General features: G+C 41.7%; 1 protein-coding gene across 1 annotated transcript; it reads right to left on the reverse strand.

Annotated features, from left to right (window-relative positions):
• Positions 1-4,491: 4,491 nt before the first annotated feature.
• On the reverse strand, positions 4,492-14,524 carry nufip2 (nuclear FMR1 interacting protein 2). The gene is made up of 4 exons (XM_042064116.1): positions 14,154-14,524; positions 10,159-12,054; positions 9,294-9,326; positions 4,492-9,118 (listed from the first exon to the last, which is right to left on the reverse strand). Exons 1-4 carry the CDS (start codon positions 14,299-14,301, stop codon positions 9,066-9,068), a joined length of 2,130 nt encoding a protein of 709 aa, XP_041920050.1. The 5' UTR covers positions 14,302-14,524; the 3' UTR covers positions 4,492-9,065.
• Between the last annotated feature and the right edge of the window lie 5,114 nt (positions 14,525-19,638).

A 19,638-nucleotide genomic window follows, 5' to 3' on the forward strand; every position in this document is an offset into this window, starting at 1 on the left:
TTACATCATGTGAGCCAGTGGATAATGTTATGGTTGGTAAGGGCCATACATCAATCCCATCTGTGCTATACACAAGATCTGAGGTCTTTTGCTGTGTTGCATGATTTAGAGGTTACATAATCTATGTTGTTCTCGACAAATGCATAATGTATGCATGTGGAAGTATTTGTTCATTGGTTGGTCAGAAAGCTGCCTTGCTGACTGTTTGTGCATTTATTGGATAAGAAAATCTGTACTTGCAACTAAGAGACTTTTGGAAATGAAATGACCCACTAAAAGTAAATCGTGCATAATAGGGCAACTGGCCTGGGACATCAGGCCGAACATCCTGAGGTTACACAATGGCAATTATTCAAAGAAATCATGCTAATAGCAGGTTTCTTACTGTCAAGAAATTCATAATTAAGTAGAAGATGCCTCTCATTATTTTAGACCATTGATGAAGTAGAGATTGAAATAAACCCTTAAATAGCTCAATTCATGGTCTCTAGTTTGGTGGTTAAGATTCTAGTGACTTTTCCTTTCTCACTGCACATCACTCATGGCAATTTCATCTGAAATCTTTCAGGGCAACTGATGTGAATCCAGCTGTTTGCCATTTCCAATCCTTTTTGCTTTTATAACAGTATGACTAATAAATGTCTGCTGTAATAGCTTCACTTGAACCACTCAGCCATCAGCTGCTTTTATGTATTTTCACATATTCAGCATGCTGAGAGGAAATATAGGGGATATTTCAGTTGATTACTCTTGAATTCAGTATGCTGAGTGGATTGCCCCATTTATCATTTTGAGTGAAACATTTCCTAAGCATTTATTTCTCATGGTCATGATGAAGACTGCATATATTTATATCAGGACTCTGTGGTGAGAGTACATCACTTTTCACAAAGAATGGCAAATATGAGAATTGCCTTTCGAAATTGTTGTTGAGACCTACAAAGGAGAGATCCTCATAGGAGTAAAAATCAGACAACAAATCGATACTATGGCTTCTTTTACTTTGGGGGTTCTCCCAGCCAGATTTGGGGTGACTGAAGTATGTGTTGACTTGGACCACTACTGAGTGGCCCAGTTCGGCCTAAACAGAGACTGAGTGCTGCTCCAGGCACTACAAAAGTGGGGGCTGGAGGTCTGTGTGTGTGTGTGTGTGTGCGCATGCGCGTGCATGAGAGTGTGTGTGTGTGTGTGTGTGCGCGTGTGTGTGTGTTGGAGGTGGTATTAGGGCAGTGGAATGTTGAGTGGAATAAGTCCAGGCAGAACTGAAGCTATCATAGTTTGTAATTGGAGCAGAAAAAACAGATGGTCAGGAACATTGAAAAGCAAGGAAAAGGGAAATGGAGATGGCACATCACATATATTCCAAGTGCTATATCAGGAGCGATGAAGGGACATTTGAAATCAAATGTGGCAGGTTTTTTATCAGTAGCTACCCTCAAATGTTACACAGACCTGTTCAAATGTTACAAATGTTGCTGTTATAGAATGAATGAATTTGATTATCCCATTTTCTAATTGGACCACCCACTCTGTCAGTGGTGTCTGATGAATTCTTCTGGCCATTCAGAGCACAGCCAGAGGTCTCACCAGACAGGCATGAATAGTAAACTATGAGAGAATACACTGACAAACCTCAGAGTGTGTTTTGGTCCATACTCCTGCATTTCTGTCCAACTGTAATACTGGGGCAACAGGAAATATCCTGAAACATAAACAGACTTCATTTCTCCTGCTTCTTCGATGAATCACAGATGTTGCATAAATATTTCCCAAATGAATACACTTTCACAAGGGTAATTTCTCTGAAACAAATGTTAACACATGTATCTTGTGCAAAATGCACAACAAAGATTTGTTTCTCCTTGTACCCTTGCTTTGTGCTTGCAGATATTGTAGGGCCTTTGGGTATCTAAAACAAGTATTTACAATGCATTCAGAAATGAGGGAATAAACAAACAAGAGCACTCTTAAAACAAATGTGTTAACACATATCTGTGTCCATATAGGGACAACACAGTTTGTGTTGTTTCCTTTTTTATTTGTTACACAATATGTGTTGAAAATAGCACAATTTACGTTGAAACAACACAACTTGCGCTGTTTTTGTTAACACATCTCTGTGTTCAAATAGGGGCGTGCGGGGCCAGCAATACAATGAGTTTCACTGACCTCTCACTCATAGCTCAGTCTATTTAAAGCACCCAGAATTTGGAAGGCTGTTTTTAGAAACATGTCATGTGCCTCTTTGCCGGCAGGAAATGAAATGCTCGGCTGACCACGGCTATTTTCTTCTCAGTCCCCCGCCCAACCCCCCCGTCCCCCGCCTTAATTTAAAGGAAGTCTACTTTTCTCACTTTTGTGCATGCCCCACATACATTAGCTTTGCCAGTCATGTTCTCAGGCCCCCTGCGCATTAAGTGCGTTCTAATGAAACATGGAAGAATTCACCGGTGATAATAACGCTGCGGAGCCCCAGAGTGATCCTGGAAAGGTGTGAGATTTCACATCCGTGCTGCTCCACTTTCCGTCATTTAAAAAGCGATCCAGAAGGGGATGCTCCTGCCTCAGAGTCCAGGGACACCCATCCCATCCCAGTCATCATTAATGCATCTCAGGGCCCTTGGTTCCCTCCACAGAAAGGCGAGGATGCAGCAGCAGGGGCAGCGCAGCCTCCTTTTATGTTGCCTCTGTCATGTTTTATGGATGCTGCCGTATTCTTTTAACTTGGTAAATAAGATGACATGAAGCGGGGACTGTGGATCGGAGAATGCGTTGGAATTGAAATGGCAAAACAAAATAAATAGAGACTGTAAAGTGTGAAATCCAGAGTTCCTAGGAAGTCTGTTAACTCTCGTCACAGAGACGATGTACCAAAACACATATTTCAAGGCAACACAAATTTTGGTGTACAGTCAAAATCAAGTCATTAAATCCGCAGGCCTCTTTTGATGAGGGATGCCTCATGAAATTAGACTTCAAAGGCATCAAATTCAGATTTTCACTATGAAAAGAATATGTTTGCATGATAATGCAACAAAACTGACAGTAACCACAAAGGTAGACTTTAAAGATGAGATAGCACAGTGAAGACCTACAATTTAACAGCATGATATCACAAACATAAATTTGCATTGTTATTATACTGTGTGTATTGATACCTTTTCTTGTTTCAGCAATATTACATATTAAAATATGTGACTGTTTTATACACCTGTAGAGACTTGGTGCTGGTGTTATTAAAAATGGGATATGGAAAAGAACAACTTCAATCCTCCATATCATAAATGGTGAGAACAAAGGAAAGAAAAATATGTTGCATCTACTGCTGCATTAGACTGACAGGTGCAACAACAATCGTCCAAGGATTTTCTAAAGGAATAAAATTAATTGCTGCTCAACATTACAATAGTTTTTCAATAGCATATTTGTTAAGTAATACAATAGCGTCCTCTGCTGATGAAAATCCAACATTACAGACAAATAAATCAATTTCACCTTGGAAAGATAATTTTAGTAGCCTACCTTCGGTTTCATCATAACATATGGAAAGTGCAGTGTGCAATATGGTAAACAGAGACGAGAGCCTCATACATCTCCTGACCTGAGAACCCCTAGTCCAAGTATAGTTGCCGGCCTTTCATCAGGCCTGTCCCTCAGCAAGTCATTTGCCCTGGCCGTCAGCCAGGTCCTGCGGGTGCTAGTGGGGACTTTCCCAGGGGGAGCACACTCATGTGTGAGGATTCTGCTCATTTCAGGTTTGGCAGGAGGTAGCACTGCATGTAAAACACACTCATGGAAAGCTGAGGGTAGAGGCTCTGAGACTAAACTAGCACACATCCCAACAACACACTGAGTTAGAGAGTTAGAGAAATCAGTAGCATCATAGCACCATATCAGATGTCTTCGCTTGTATTTCACTAAATTCCCTCATACGTTCACCATGTGCACTACAGTTAGATAGCCCACATTGGAGGTTACAGCCTGGCAAAAATCTGACAAATGTTTTAATTCTTAAAAGTACATTTACATAAATAAGTGAATAAATCAAGTATCATTCAAGAGCTGAATTCTGACATTCCATCTATGTATAATCTAAATAAGTGAATGTTTCAAACTGCTCTGATGGCCTTTTCATAACATAACAAAAGTCCTGGTTTTCTCGTGCAGCAACTGCATCGATCTTCCAGAAAAGAGCAAAAAAGAAGTCAGTGTTGAAATGTACACCTGTCTTCGATCTTAATGTTTCACCAGTGCAGTATCTATAATGAAATTCCAATTGATAGAAATTGAAAATAATAGTTGACAAAAAAAAAGTTCTACAATATAAGGTTATGGGCTGTAACTTAAATTTAGGACAAAACAAAGTGAGAATAAAGGCTTTTTTTCCTCCAACAAGTTTATTAGCAGTGACACTAAGGTACTTTAAAACAATGCTGATCTCCCTCCCTCCCCCCATCCCATCAAGAATGGTAGGATATGGAAAGAGTGACACGAAGATGACATTTTTAATCAAAACGTTTTAACAGTCAAAACATGGCACAAAATTTAAGAGTGGGGAGATAAAGGAAAAAATGCAAGAAAGTTATTCATACATGTTTGGATGATTATCAAGTGATTCCCATTTCAAATTTCTTTTCAGCACAGGCACCCTGAATATTTTTTTAAATCTTGTTTTTCCTTTTTCGACAATTCTCAAACATTACACTTTGCATATCATTGTGGGCAAGAATGAAGACTCTCGCCCTCACTAACACAGAGACAAACACACACACACACACATACACACTCATTTATTCACTCATAGAGCTGAAGACCCCAGCCAAACAGAAACCAAGACCAGGAGTTTAATCCTAGAACAGGATGGAGAAAATGTCTGGGTGAGGCATGTTAGGATTCGGGAGTTCAATGCAGATGAACAAGTATTTTTGTCAGCCACGCTCCCAGTCTAATTCCAGCCATGCCCCCTTCTCTCCCCTGTTCTCTGATGACACAACAGCTCAGCAAACTACACTAGTCCAGATGATGAAAGGAGGAAGTGATGTCACCAGATTAGTGTTCACAATTGATACTAATCAAACAAGTGCTCTTAGTTGTTTTGCTTTTTTGGCCTGGAAGATGGGGAAAGATTGGACAACTCACATAGGTTTTCCGATCTATGATGCCCAAGCAACCAACTTTGGGCAAATTTCAAACACACATCTGTGGTACGTACCATGTTGAGAAATCTGGCCTTTAAGTGTCTTTGCTTACTGGCCTATTCGCTTCAAGCATGGCTACACATCACAGCCACATCTCTGAACACATCTCTCTTGATTGTAAACTGCTCGGTGCACAAAGAATGTGTCTGGGCACACAATAGAAAGGCCCCCTCATGGAACCACAAATCTCAAGAGGTCCAGAGTCCCCACTCATTTAGTTCTAAAGTGACGTACATATAAAGGGCATGTGGGACAGGCAGAGGTTTTTTCGCATATAGGTATGCACAAAATTAGAGTCTTTTGTGACAGACAATTTTTTTTTTCTTTTTTTTTGAGGTGCAAGTCCATACTGTCAGCTGTTATTACTGTCCTCAGGTCCATTGTTTTTTACAACAACAAAAAGAAAGAACATTAAGGAGACAACAGTCCCATTCTGCGTGGTTCTAGGAGAACGTAGTCATATCTGATAGAACCTTGCACAAAGTAAATTAACACTACAACCAATGAGTCGATTCCTGCTTTCACAGAAACTGTTGAGACAGGTTTACATTTTAAACAACCGCTAAGTTTCAAAAGAAGAAAACAAAACAAAAATCGAGAAGAACTCAACAAGTGCCTTCTCTACACAGCATGGAACAGCTCTTTGGACGTTAGTTTTCAGTTTAAAATGAGGAAAAAGCTGAAGTTATAACAAAAATGAAAAAACAAAAGCATTAAATAAAACCAAGAATTGCAATGTCATGCTACTTAAAATAGTGTGTTTTGATGGGGAAAATGTGACATGATAAGATACAGGTTGAAATCCCTTTGTCTGAAAATTAGATAGCCTACAACAGCGCATCAGGAAAAAAAAAAAGTAACAGCAGTTAACTATTTATGAACTCCCTGGAAACAGAAAAACAGACAAACAGACTAGATCATGTGGTGCATGACTGAAAACTGACAAGGGCCTCCTTCCTGGATGCAAGTCAAACTTGAACAAAGACTGCAAGTTTAGAACAGCTTCACATAAGCTTATAACACTAAAGACATAACTGTTATTCAAATGTGTGAAACCAGTAATAGAAATATGTGGATACAAATTAAAACTCCTAAACTCATATAGTTGAGGTAAGGCTACACCCTTGTCTGAGAGCAGCATGCCCAACACAAAATACACACATGATCCGACCAATCCTGTGTGTCAACAAAGGTCAGGTGGGTCATCAGGGGAGGCTGAGGGACAAGGGTCAATAAGTGGGGAGGTCAACACAGTGTTGGTGAGAGGCCATTATAAACGCATTTAACAGCTAAAATAGTATGGATTAATCAGGCTTCAATTCACCTCTTCATCCCACTTGTACAGACATTACCAAGACAAACATCATGACACCATTAAAAACAAAAAGTTGAAAAACAGCCCATATTTCTTCTCTCCCAACATAGCAATGTAAAGCTGGGACCAAAGCACAAAGAGAGAGGACTACACCAAGTTTCACCCCTCAAATTCCAAATAATGCGAGAGCTTGGCCTCAAGCAGTTGCAGTTGAAGACAAGGAAGAAGACACAGTAAAAGAGAGGCGCTGTCAATATTGTTTTCAGTTTGGGCAATAACACTGGTGGTAAATTTAAGTTAAATTACAATAACATCCTAAGCCTACCTGAGTGACTTCTTTTTAATGTTTATATGCTTTAAAGCACAGCCAGCCAGAGGCTACTGTTAAGTTAGTATATTTTACTCTCTAGAACTGTTTCCATCACGTAGTGATATGTCTATTTTAAAACGGCAACAGAAGTTAAAAATGAGATAAAGTGCTAATAATTTCTTATAATCAATTAACTTAATGGGTAAGGGAGGGAGAGAAAGATAGAGAAAAGGTTTTAGTATTCATTCTTTGATATTATTTAACTGAGAAACACTGAATTGATTTTTTTCTCTCTTCTTTTACCAAGAGGGAAGACCTTTGAACATTAACCTATCCTACGAGGACAGCAGAGGAAAGGGGGAGGAGCACACAGTCAACCGAGTACACAAAGGCCAATCAAAAGATGGGTGACAAAAATAAAGTCCTGTCTGTCTACTGTGATAAAACACCCCAGCAGCAAGCTGAACACAGGAACTAAGGCTTCCGAAGAAACTCCTTTCCCCATACATACAGCCAGTCACTCATCAACTCCTCAACTTCAGGCTTTTGAAAGAGTAGCTTCCGATCTAATGCTCTAAGCCTCCCTAAACTCAACAGTAGTTGCTGCTGCTCTTTCTGTGCAAAATTACTTGGAGAAAACAAAAATATTGAAGCAACTGAGTCTACGCAGCAGCTCTATAAGACCAGGAAAGAATCAAATCAATTCTGCAGATAATGAGAGACATACAAAAACATAAAACAGCCTAACATAAAAACGTAGGAAATACACCTTTCTGAGCATCTGGGTAAACAAAATTCTGAACATACGACACAGCATCAAGTTGATTCTGATTTCAGAGAAGCAAACAGTCCATAAAATGTCAACAGAATCCCACATAGACAAGGAAAAAACCGCAAATAAAACAGCATAGGCTTTGTCACCGTTACCACAGCGACATCTTGTGCGGCAGGAACATCTGTCTGGTGGTATCAGAGAGCCATTGATAAGACAACTGAAACAATAGCACTTTGAGATCTTTCCAATGGGAAAATGACGGCGACACAATGTGCTTGCCCACGAAGGAGACCTGGGAGGGGGTGGGGGTCCGATTTGGACTTCGATCTGTCGTGCTTTCTGGATATCCATAAGAATGTTCTCCTTGTCCATGACAAAAAAAGAACAGGCAGGCTAACAAACAAAGAAAGCGAAACAAACAAAAACTTCAGTTAAGGGTTTACCAACAGATGTAGGACCCCCATCTTAGTCAGAAACTAACATTAAGACAATTATTTGCGCCCACAAGGCTTAGAGTAATTTGTTGTCTCCCAAGACATCTAAACTATCCGTTTTCTCAGATTAACCTGAATCTCAAGCAAGACACATATTCCCTCTGACGTCAGTGTTTGCTCTCTCTCCCCCTCCCATTCGAAGTCATGAGGGCAGTCATTTGAGACACTCGCGTCTCCCAGTCTGTACGTCTGCACAAATTCCAGGACGCGTCCGAACAGTTCAGGAGTCTTCTGAACGGTCTGAATTCGCACAGAAAAAAAAAATAGAGGCATCTAAAGGACTGCAACTCCTCTTTCCCTCCGAGGAAGCAGTGACAGGAGGAGTCTGAAGCATCCCCCCCAGTTTATGAAACTCAGAGGCTTCAGCAGAGCGCCTTGACAACAACGGTATTTCTTTGTTCAGAAAGTGTTAATGCGCGTGTAGGTGTGTGTGTGTGTGCGTGCGTGTAGGTGTGTATGCTGTTGTCCAGAGCACTTTTTTTTTTTTTTTTTTTTTTTGGAAATTAAGGACACACCATCCACAGTCTCATTTGACTGCTTCTTCCACTGAGAACAGACAGCATTTCTGACCACTTCCATCACGCTTTGTTGAGGAGAATAAGGAGGAACAGCCGTGCCACTCAAGTCATCCATTTCACCGATTGTCTCGCAGTTTCTTCAGACTGCCTCCTTATCCCCTCTGTCTCCCCACACAACAATCCCCCACTTTCCCCACACGTTCCGCTATTGCTGACTAACCACACATCGGTCTGCGTGGGCAACTTTCCCACACAGCTTCTCCATCCCACTCTAAAGATTCAACTCAAAATCAACAATGTTTTTGTTTAGCAAGAGTATCCATGTCCCTTTCACACAGCATGTACTCCACTTTGTTGTTGATGGGTTTTTTTTTTTTTTTTTTTTCTCATTTCTTTTCTGCTAGCAGCAGCAGTGTCCCAGCTGAAGACGTTTTAGTGTTATCCAGGTTGTCACTTCACTGTTTGGGTCCGTCCTTTGTGTCTCTGTAGAGGACGATTCTTTTTGGATCTGTGGAAGGAGAGAGGATGATTTAGGTCATGTAACCAGAAAACAGAACTGAGTAGTCAGTGAAGATATACACCTTTTAGAGATTACCTTTAAATTACCAAGAGGAGCAACAGTCATTATTATTTTAAGGAGCAACAAATGTCAAACATACATGTGAAGGCAAAAAACACCTTACCTTGTTTTTGTAAATTCAGAATATATTCCATTTCTGAAAAAGAGCAATAACACAATAAATACCCATGAGAAGACTAAAAAAAGACCACTCAGCTGTAACAGTGTCATTACTTAAGAGGAAACTGAAATAGCTTATAATTTCTGTCCTACAGTTTGAAACATTAGTTTGAAATAGCAATTGCTGAAATAGATTTTAATTGGAACAAAGAGTAGAAGTCCAGGAACAGACAACTTGGGCTGGGAACAGACCTCATATTTTTTCAATAGCACTCACATTGAACGATACGGAGTAGACCAAACCTACAAACGGATCCGGTCTGGTACGATTGGGAATTAGTTATGAGCACAATCATATCGATTGAGCTGTTGACTGTTAAATATTTGCAACCATGGCGATCATAGAACGGACCTGTCAAGATAACTTTAAACACGTTTGATCAAATCTGGATTGCATCAACAATGAAAAGAATCACAGAGGTTTCAAATCTGTCACCCAAACATATATACGATTCCTGCCACAACTGAACACTGTGACTACCGTTGACTGCCTCGGATTTCCCATTATTGTCATGGACGTTCCAATCCTTTCAAAATCAGGCTTAAAAATCGAGAGGTCTGTTCCCAGCATTAAGCTGGCTGCTGATTAAGCTGTAACATTTCCATGAACAGTATCCTAAAAGAACACATCAGGAATTAAGCATGACCAAAAGCTGACCTTTGTTCCCTCATTTGTTTAATACACTAACATAGAAACCCATGATCATATCCGAGTGTCACATTACAGTGTTGGGTTTCTCTAATGCCTCATACTTACAACTGTGTTTTACCCCCTTCTTAAAAAAACAAATACTCTGCAGCCCAATTACCTTTAGTGTGATAAATTACAGCAGCTTTTAAATCAAACATCCCCCAGCTAGATCTCCTCTCAAAGCCCTTAGTATGGCCCTGCTCTCTGGCCACGGCCAGCACAGGGGCAGTGTTTGTTGGGGAAGCCTGAAGCAGATCTACCCCGAGGTCCTTAGCAGAGGAAGAGCTGAACACTATTGCACTGAGGTTCCTGGGCTCATCTTTAGGGGCTCCAGAGGGAAGGGAAGGGGTCTGCAGCAAGCCTCCCTCCTGAGCCAGAGGCCCAGGAGAGGAGCGGAGGTTGACCACTCTGCTGGAGGAGAGGGGGCTAGTTCGCTTGTCCAGCTCATAGGCCTTGGGGAAAGGGGGGTGCTCCTGTCTCTGGGACGAAGTGGTGGAGCCCTGTGGAGGCAGAGGACCAGAGGGGAATCCGCCCTGGAAGGTCACCACCGTGGGCCTGCCCCTACCCTCTGTCCGGCTGACAGCGTCTCCACCACCAGTGCTGCTCCCACTGTCAGGTCCAGCACTGGGCTCGTTGATGAAAGACAGCCCCCACTGATTCTGAAAGATCTCCCCAAGTGACTTCTGGTGAGCTGGCGCAGTGGAGCCAGGGTTAGACGTAGACGTAGCCGCAACGGAGGAGGAGGAGGATGGGGTTGGCGGGTCAGCTTGGCGGCCGCTGGGGAGCGACAGTTGCATATTAGACAGGGGTCCGGCCGCATGCGGGTAAACAAACAGGCTGGGCTTCCGGGGCTCCGGCACCACAGGCGTACCGCCCATGCCGGGGATGGCAGACGAGGACAGGGGGGATGCTACATTCTCACCTCCCTGGATGGGGGAGACCAGCACAGACGCAGTACCAGAAGCAGCTGGGGTGTTAAAGGGAGCACCAGGCAAGGGGCAGCCATTGTTGCCGCCCTCTGCTGAGGGTAGAGGCCCATTGGTAAAGCTGGTCGAGGTGATGGTCTTCACAGCAGACATGGGCACCTGCGAGAGTTTGCCTGGCATCTGCGGGGTGGCAGGCAGAAGGAGTGGGTCCCTTTCAGCTGCTGAACATGCTTGGGCCGTGGCCCTGTTGAGGTTCTCCTTCACTTTGCTTGCATAACTAATCTTAGGCACTATCTTAGCGCTGCTGTTGTCCACGGGAAAGACGGGCGGTGGCTTGAACAGTGTCCACGAGTCGTCTTTAGCCGCAGCAGAAGCGGCAGCTGTGGCCGCCTTGGCTTTGACTGGTCGCTCCTCAAATTTTTTACCAGCCGCCTTGCCTTCCGAGTTCTTCCGCGGAAACTCGCCAGGGGGAAGGGCAGGAGCGGAGGGGGCGACTGGTGCTTCTCGAATCCTGCCGTTGCCGTGCACCCCCGAGGATGCGTGTTTGTCGGCGGGCTCGGCAGACAGAGGCGGCTCCAGCTGCTGCTTGCCTGCAGGCACTGAATGCATGGCCTTTGCAGTCTGCGCCACAATCACAATGTCCCCAGCCACAGCTTTCGCACTGCGCTGACCGTTCCGACGCTTCTTAGGTGTAGTGTAGCCGTTCTCGGATCCGCTGCCGTCGTTGTCCGTCAGCGTCCCTGGCTTCCCAGGATAACCATTGGAGAGTGGGCTAGAACTAGCACCAGAGGCCACGATGCCATTGAGTGACACTAGAGCCTCCTTCTTACCCTCCAGTGTCTTAAGGTCAGGTGGGCGATCATTCGGGCAGTCCATGTTGCTTTTAGAGTCACCAGTGCTGCAGCCTTCTCCTCCTCTACGTTCCACTGCCCCGTGGAAAGCAGCCGTCTTTGAGGAAGGTCTGGATTTCAGGGGGTATTCTAAGGGGCGTCTGTCGTCATGGCCACTGTGTGTATGGATGCTGTCTGGATTCAAGGCAGTGGCAATCTCCTCTCCCTCCCTAGTAACTCCGTTTATTTTTCCATAACCTGCCGAAGATAAAAGAGAAAGCAGATTTTGTTAAATGCTACAGAGGGCACCTGTAAATAAACATCCAAGTTACAGACAGCACCTGCGATCAACACCAGATTGTTCTACTGTGTCAAAACAGAGTGAATGCCTGCTTGAGTGTCAGACAAGCAGAATGGGAACACTAGAAGCAAAGAGGGTGTTTCAAGTGGCCAAATGCCAGGTCCACCTGAAGCACTGCCAGATTACGCTCAGGTTAAAACTTGGCTTAACAAAGGAAGAACTTCTCACCACCACTTACAAATACACCCTGAACACATGCTGTAAATGCTCACATGCAGAGCTTAAGACAAGCAAATATGTAATACACTGTCTCACTGTCTTTATTAAATTAAGTTATTTGACAATCAATTCAATCAATTTTTTCTTCAAATAAATAAATTACTGTACATTTGAAATAGGGTATAAATTGACTTAGGCCACAACACTCCATCCTTACTGGGACAAACTTGTCTTACTGTTTACAAGTTCTTTAAATAGTTGCAACCCAGATGACCACGTCAGGAGAAATATAATATGGCGCTGCAACTCCTGAACTGATCCGTGACATGGTATTTTGACACCTCAGCACTCTAGCGCAGAAAATATTAGTTGTATAGTTGTAAAAATGTATGGCCATGCAATAAGGCACTTTACTGGCGCATGGATGTGCATATCTCTTGACAACACTGACGTGTTCATCCAATGATCCAGAGAAATGTTTAACGTTACTGTATACCTGAAATACAATCCCTCTAGGGTTTATCACTGCTTAAGTCAATGATAGTTTGAACTCTTCTAGTGCACTTAAAGGTTGTTAACGTTAGCCATATTGTTTACTATGTTATTCTTGAGAGGTACATTGTACAAACATATGAGAAAACAATTTGGCTGTATTCTAGAATCAAAACACATAACGTTATCGCAAGCTAGCCAAGTAAGGTTAACAGTTTCTTCGGTAGTCTCCATGCTAGCTAGTGTGGACAGTTCGCATAATTATTGGCCAAACCAAGTTGCGTGAAAGCCACACAACGGCCTTAATATTGGATCGATGAAATAACGTGTCACATTAATTTCATATCAGGCCAGAGTTACCATTTTTTATAGCAACTAGCCAAAATTCGGTAGGCAAACTGCTAGCTAACTCACGTTAGCTTGGTTGCTCGGTATGCAACTTCTTTTTTTCAAGTTACCGTAAAAACCGATCGAGAAATATACACAAAATAACGACGGGGATAACATCAGCTTTATTAACATTTACGTACTTTTGTTGTGTAATGTGGAACTGTGGTTAATCTTAAATTGCTAAGCTTAAACATTTCCAGCAAACCTCGCCAGTCTAAAATTCTTGACAGGCCTGCTCACATGACTGACAGAGTGACACGAGAGCAACAGGCCCTGAAGACCGACTCGCCAGTTAGCAACCAAGCGATGTAGCCTCTGTAGCCACCTAGCTGGCTAATGTGCAAACAGTTTAAGTTTGACAATCGTTTGATTAGCATATGTAGTTGGCATCGACGTTGGTAGTATCAGTCATATGTCAACTTTAAAACTTAAGTACTTATATGCATATTTCAGAATGGGTTTATGCAATTTTGCACCCAACATGGCGGACAGGAAATAGCAATAGTACAGGCGAACGAGCAAGAACATTCCAAGAGAGCCGGTTCGAGTTGCTGGGAAGCGACCGAGCTAGCTAGTTGAGAAAGCTAGGCATCGGAGTCGTCTGCAAAGTCTATTCAAGTGCAAACGAACAACAAACTATGACAGCATCTTCTGTAATTGTAAATGTTATTAATGAACACAGAAGAATTTTAAGTGATCTACTAGTGTAGGAGCCCTCAGATGAATGGGCAGAAACCGGTACACAAGGTCAATGTCCACCAATGCTAGTAGATAGCAAGGGAGCTAATACTAGCCATTATGCTAACACAAGTATCTCAACATCAGTACCTAAGACACTCCCTAGTAACTTTCACTGAGAGATTCCTCTGGCTAACTAGCATTAGCTAGAAAACATGATCTGGACCCAAGCAAGGTCTTCGCCTGAAGTTTGAGATGGTTCCTTCTGACAACTGACCAGTTTTCTTCGTCGACGTTTCCTCGTCCTGGTGCTGGCAGTGGCACTGATCATTATTCACCAATTTGTTCAATCGATCAGGGTTGCTTTCCGCTTCTCCATGATTAGAATATCTCCCGAGCGTCCCTTCGTTGGGCCGTTCCTCCATTGAACTACAGTGCGAATGTCAGTGAGAGCACTGGGGACTCACCGAATGACTAGACATTTGTATTGCCCAATCAACGCCAGCGTTTTCAGGGATGCCAGTGCGACGGAATCATGCCTTCCTGCCTATACGGAGGCCAGGAGATGCGGCCGTCGGCGGCAACGCAAATGTTTGAAAATAATGTCTTATTTTGTTTTTGCTGCGCCCCCTACTTCTCAGGTTTCTGAATGCATATGACGTTTAGGCCTTGCCCTTTAGTCAGCCAGACAGTCTGGATGATTTTTGTTCTTGACCTTATTCTTGTGTGATTTAGGCTACTATGCGTTTATTACGACTGGGACTGGTAAAAACTGCACTGACAAATTGTATGGTAGCATAGGCCTACCATTTCTATTCAGCTCAATTCCTTACCCCTGACTGCATGATACAGCAAAAATTAAGATAGATCAGACCATTGCCTGTGTTTCAGAACCCTACACATTTCCGGGATGAATAAAGTAGGCTACCTACATACCTAGCAAACACATAACCTTTAGGGAACGTTCCCTAAAGGTAAACTATTTTGAACCTTTAAAGAACCTTTAGGGAACGTTCCCTAAAGGTAAATATTTTGAACTTTTAAAGAACGTTTAGGGAACGTTTACCTTCAGCTAACCTTCTATAAACGTTCCCTAAAGGTTCCCTAGAGGTTCTCTTTGAGGATGCATAGGTAAATATGGGATGTCTTAATTATAAGACTCTGAATAAGCTAAATCGATTGTGTGGAGGGAAGAGAAAAGCTATTCATGTAATACAGACTAGCTGATGATGTCTGCTTTTCTGTGTGCTTCTAGTGAGCTTGTTGGTCTGAGTGTGTGTGCCCCCGGATGGATAAAATGCAGAGAACAAATTTCTAGTAGGAATCTTCTACAGTCTAACTTAACTTAACAATCATGTTGGTCCAGTTTAGATGGCAGTCCTACACCAACACATACTAACACCCCTGTTAATCCAGTTTAGATGGCAGTCCAACACAAACGCATGCCAACATAATGCTAACCATGTTGGCCTAGTTTAGATGGCACTCCTACACAAACATATGCTAACAACACGATAACATTCTACTATGAAAACAACAATAAAGAGACACTGACACAAGTGTTAGGTTTATAAAATGACTTTATTTGTATTTTCTATTTAGAACTGTCTTAACATGGTTAACAAAACTTCAATTAAATACACACACACACACACACACACATATACATATACACACACACACATACATACATATGCACACACACAATTAGTATACACACACACGCAAACACAATTAAACTATACAAGACATTCAATGCATTTTACAACCATATTGACACCAGATCTGTGGTGTGTGCGTTCCATTACAACTGTATCTAAGCTGACTAATGTTTTGATCATATTCTGTAATACGTTTATTAAAAGCATGCATTTGTATATGACAAGTGTCTGATCCTAACATTAGTGACACTGACACTGATCGGACTGCAAAGCTAGGCCTACTACTGCAAAAAATAGTGGATGGAATTGAAATGGTCACAGCCAACCTGAAACTCACAGAAAAATGTCTGTCTGACTGTTTCAGCAAGAAGAATATCAAATGGCAATAGTTCTAATATCTTGTTAAAGGAGATTTGTAAGTCGATGGTGGGCCTAGGCCTACTGGACCCTGAAGATGGACCATTAGGCCTACACATGCACATTTTGTTTTTATTATTTCAAAGTAGGCCTAGCAGTCAGCGATCGTATGCAATTTCAAGCCCATACAATTTTTGTCACATGTAATCATCTCCTCTCTGTACGTCCAGGCTCCGAAAATTGGATAGGCCTACGTGGGGGCAGCCTGTCCCCCAAACAAAAACAAAACCCTGCATGGCATTTCTCTGGGAATACTGAAGGGAGGGTAAGATACTTCTCTGGTGTGTTTCATTTGGTCCTTGGTTAGAATATAATGTGCATTGTTTTCAGAGATGGGAAGTAACAAAGTACAAATACATGGATTTCTATGGAACGTCACGAAAACATGCGTGCGCAACCAAGAGGCAGAAAGCACTATAGAACAGCATAGAGCAATGCAAAAGAGCAAAAGAATAAAATGAGTTTTTGTGCTGAAAACTGCACCAATTCGAAATCACGATGGTTAGAGAATGTTAAATATGTTCAATATCCCTAACGGAATGCATGTCTTCACCAAAAATGACAAAATACGATGTTATATTAATAATCCAAATGAACGTCAAACTTTGAAATATAGTCTGAAATGAGATGTTATTATCATTGAGACAACAGGGGTATACAAAAAAAATCCGATTGTAGCTTACAGCAGCCGACTATTTAGGTTAAGTTTGTGGACGGCCACCAAGCGTCTTCTGCCTCAAGGCTGCGCGCGCATCTAGTTTTGTTGGTAAACGGGAAACCCGTGTATACTTCGTTACTCAAGTAGCCTAGGTTTTTCAGATATTTTTACTTTAGGCCTACTTTACTATTTATTTTTGAGGCGACTTTTTACTTTTCCTCCTTACATTTTAACACGAATATCGGTACTTTCTACTCCTTACATTTTACAAAACTGGCTCGTTACTTTAGTTTAGTAATTTCAGTGAAGTTAGGCTACCATTATTATTTTTCGCGTCATCATTAGCAGAAGGGAATACGTTGCACTTGACCATGGAGCTATTATATATAACTGGAGAGAGTGACTAAGTCCCGCCCCCATTCATTTCAATAGCCCATGCTAGGCTAGCTACTTCAGCCAAAAAAGCATGAAATTGACCGCAGCCATCTTTACGAAAACGGCGTTTCATGGGTGTTCGTTTCCGGCACCAGCTAGAATAGAGTGGTGAAGTCCCGCCCCTTCCGTTTGCCTCCATGGGACCTATCTTTCAAAAAAAATTGAACGGCAGTCTATGGCGAAAAAGAAGTGGGTGGGACTGTGATGCTCTATAAACATTGGACAATAACCTCCACCATCATCAAACATGTTCCGAATGCCTCTTCTAAAAATCTGATAGGCCTACGGCATGGCACAGTCCACCTTACTGTGATCACAGAATTGTTTACCCACCTCTTATTTTACCACTACATTCCTGGTCTTGAAATATTCACAGGAATCCATAGGAATTATAAATATTCATGTTGTTTTATCCAATATTAGTTGTAAAGTCCATCTTACACCCATGAAGCCAACAAAGAAAATGCAAAAATAGATACTTTTGTATAATTATTCCATTTTGTGTAGTCATTACAGAACCTGACATGGCCTACAAATCCAAATAGTCTACAAGAAACCACAGAAATGCATAGTTTTATTGTCAGTATGCATTTTGGGTATCAAAAATCCTATGGGGAGTTTCCATAGGGCATTACAAAACGCATGAGCACACCTTGGCAAATAATGGTCTAAAGTACTCATTTTTCATTCTGTATTGATCTACTTTTGCACACAGCTTCGTAAGACCTGGTGCTCGGGCTCAGTTGTGTCTCTAAAATCATATCAAGTGATCTAGAGGGCTGAAATGTGGTCAGTTCAGGGATGCTTGTTATCAGCAGAAAGAAAAAAAAACAATATTCTAGGCTCTGTAACTCTGTGCCAGTGCTTCTTAAGAAGGATCTTAGCTTTCTAAAGATGTCCAGCATTTGATGGTAGGCCAAAAGAACACACTGCCCTCTGAAGTAGGCAGTGCAATGTTGGGCGGGAAAGCCTAATGGCCCAACAGGTTAAGGGGAAGATTTAAAAAGATTTTAATGGGTACCGTTGCATAAAAAATGGTTGTCATTCACAAGACTACTTTTACTTTTATACTTTAAGTACATTTCCAAGCCTGTACTTTGTTACTTTTACTTGAGTAAAGAAGTTAAATCAGTAGGCTACTTCTACTTTTACCAGAGTATTTTTTAACACAAGTATTTGTACTTCTACTTGAGTACGGGAAGTGAGTACTTTTGCCATCTCTGATTGTTTTGGACAAAAGCGTCTGCTAATCATCTAAACATAAACGTAAATAAATGCGACTTCCTGTGCCATCACTGACTATACCTTTAAGCACATTAGTAAAAAATCTGGCTAAAAGAAATGCAAGTCAGTGTGCCTTTCCATCAGCTATGTCCAGAGGCGGACAGAGTACACACTGTACATTACTCTAAACCCATGAAAAAAAATAAGTTACGGGGCGGAATCTCTTGGAATTTTCGTTTATGTTTTGATCGATTAATTCTAGCGTATTAATAATGGGCTAGCACGTCCTCCTATTTGGGTTGCCAAATTAGCAAAGGCCAACTGTCAACAGCTGTCAGTTGTAGTCATGAACGCCTAGAGGCAGGCAAATTTCCAAAATTAAAACAAGAAACACATTAAGTGGACATCGGAGGAGCTTCCTGAGATGGTGACGTCTTCATCAAACGAAGAATATCAAGTCTGACGCAGAGCTGGCCATATTTCTCCACAACAGCCTAGGCTAAACTTCATCTGCATCGCTAACTTCAGCTAAATATGTTACGGCTAAATATGTTACGTTGGTTAGAGAGGTATTTTTTGTTTTCACTGTTTCCGTAATGTGTAGCTGGGTCATGGTTGGAGAAACGTTAAAGCGTTTCTACTAACGTTAGCTAAGTCTTCATTACATCTGGCAACCCAGAAGAGGCTCGCGTCTGGTAGTCTTGAGAACGTTCACCAGTGTTTTGATTTTGGCCTACAGAACGTTTGGTAACAATCCGACAAATCGCACCTTTAAGTAAAAGTACTGAAGTACTTGTTTTTAAAAGTACTTGAGTATCAAGAGTACAAGAGTACATTTTCTAAATATTGCATTACTACTGCCACAGTGCTAATATTTATGAACAGAAATGTCCTACATGGAGTTATAAAAATGTTAATGTTAATACCATGGAGAATGTAAAAGGAATTGAAAGTAAAATCAAGTCATTTTCATCTTTTTACCATGTTGCCAGGGATGTAGTGCAGCAGATTAGTGAAACCATCGTTCACTTTGTGATACAAGCATCAAACTTGGCACAAATATTCTTTGGAACCCACTTTATCCAAAAAGCACATTAGCCACGCAAAAAATCCAATATGGCCGCCATTTTCCAAGATGGCCACCATTGAAAGCCATTATACTTGGTTTTTGACTTGGATTGGGATTGGATAATCACATTTTGAAGATCTTGATATATAAATATAGGTAAAAGGGTCTGGACTTTCCAATTCTACGATAAAATGTCAAAGAATGTGTTAAATTGTGAAGATAGACGCAATTAATGGGAAAAATAGCACATTTTGGTACGAATGTTAGCACAATTAAATTGTTTTTTTTTAATAAAACA

The sequence above is a fragment of the Alosa sapidissima genome, chromosome 15, assembly GCF_018492685.1.
Source record: "Alosa sapidissima isolate fAloSap1 chromosome 15, fAloSap1.pri, whole genome shotgun sequence".
Lineage (NCBI taxonomy): Eukaryota > Metazoa > Chordata > Actinopteri > Clupeiformes > Clupeidae > Alosa > Alosa sapidissima.

Coding starts and splice junctions, on each gene's coding strand:
- nufip2 (XM_042064116.1), bottom strand. CDS start 14,301: ATGGAGGAACGGCCCAACGAAGGGACGCTCGGGAGATATTCTAATCAT. Junction 9,327..10,158: donor TGTAATTTATCACACTAAAG/GTAATTGGGCTG, acceptor GCTCTTTTTCAG/AAATGGAATATATTCTGAAT. Junction 9,119..9,293: donor TCTGAATTTACAAAAACAAG/GTAAGGTGTTTT, acceptor CTCCTTCCACAG/ATCCAAAAAGAATCGTCCTC.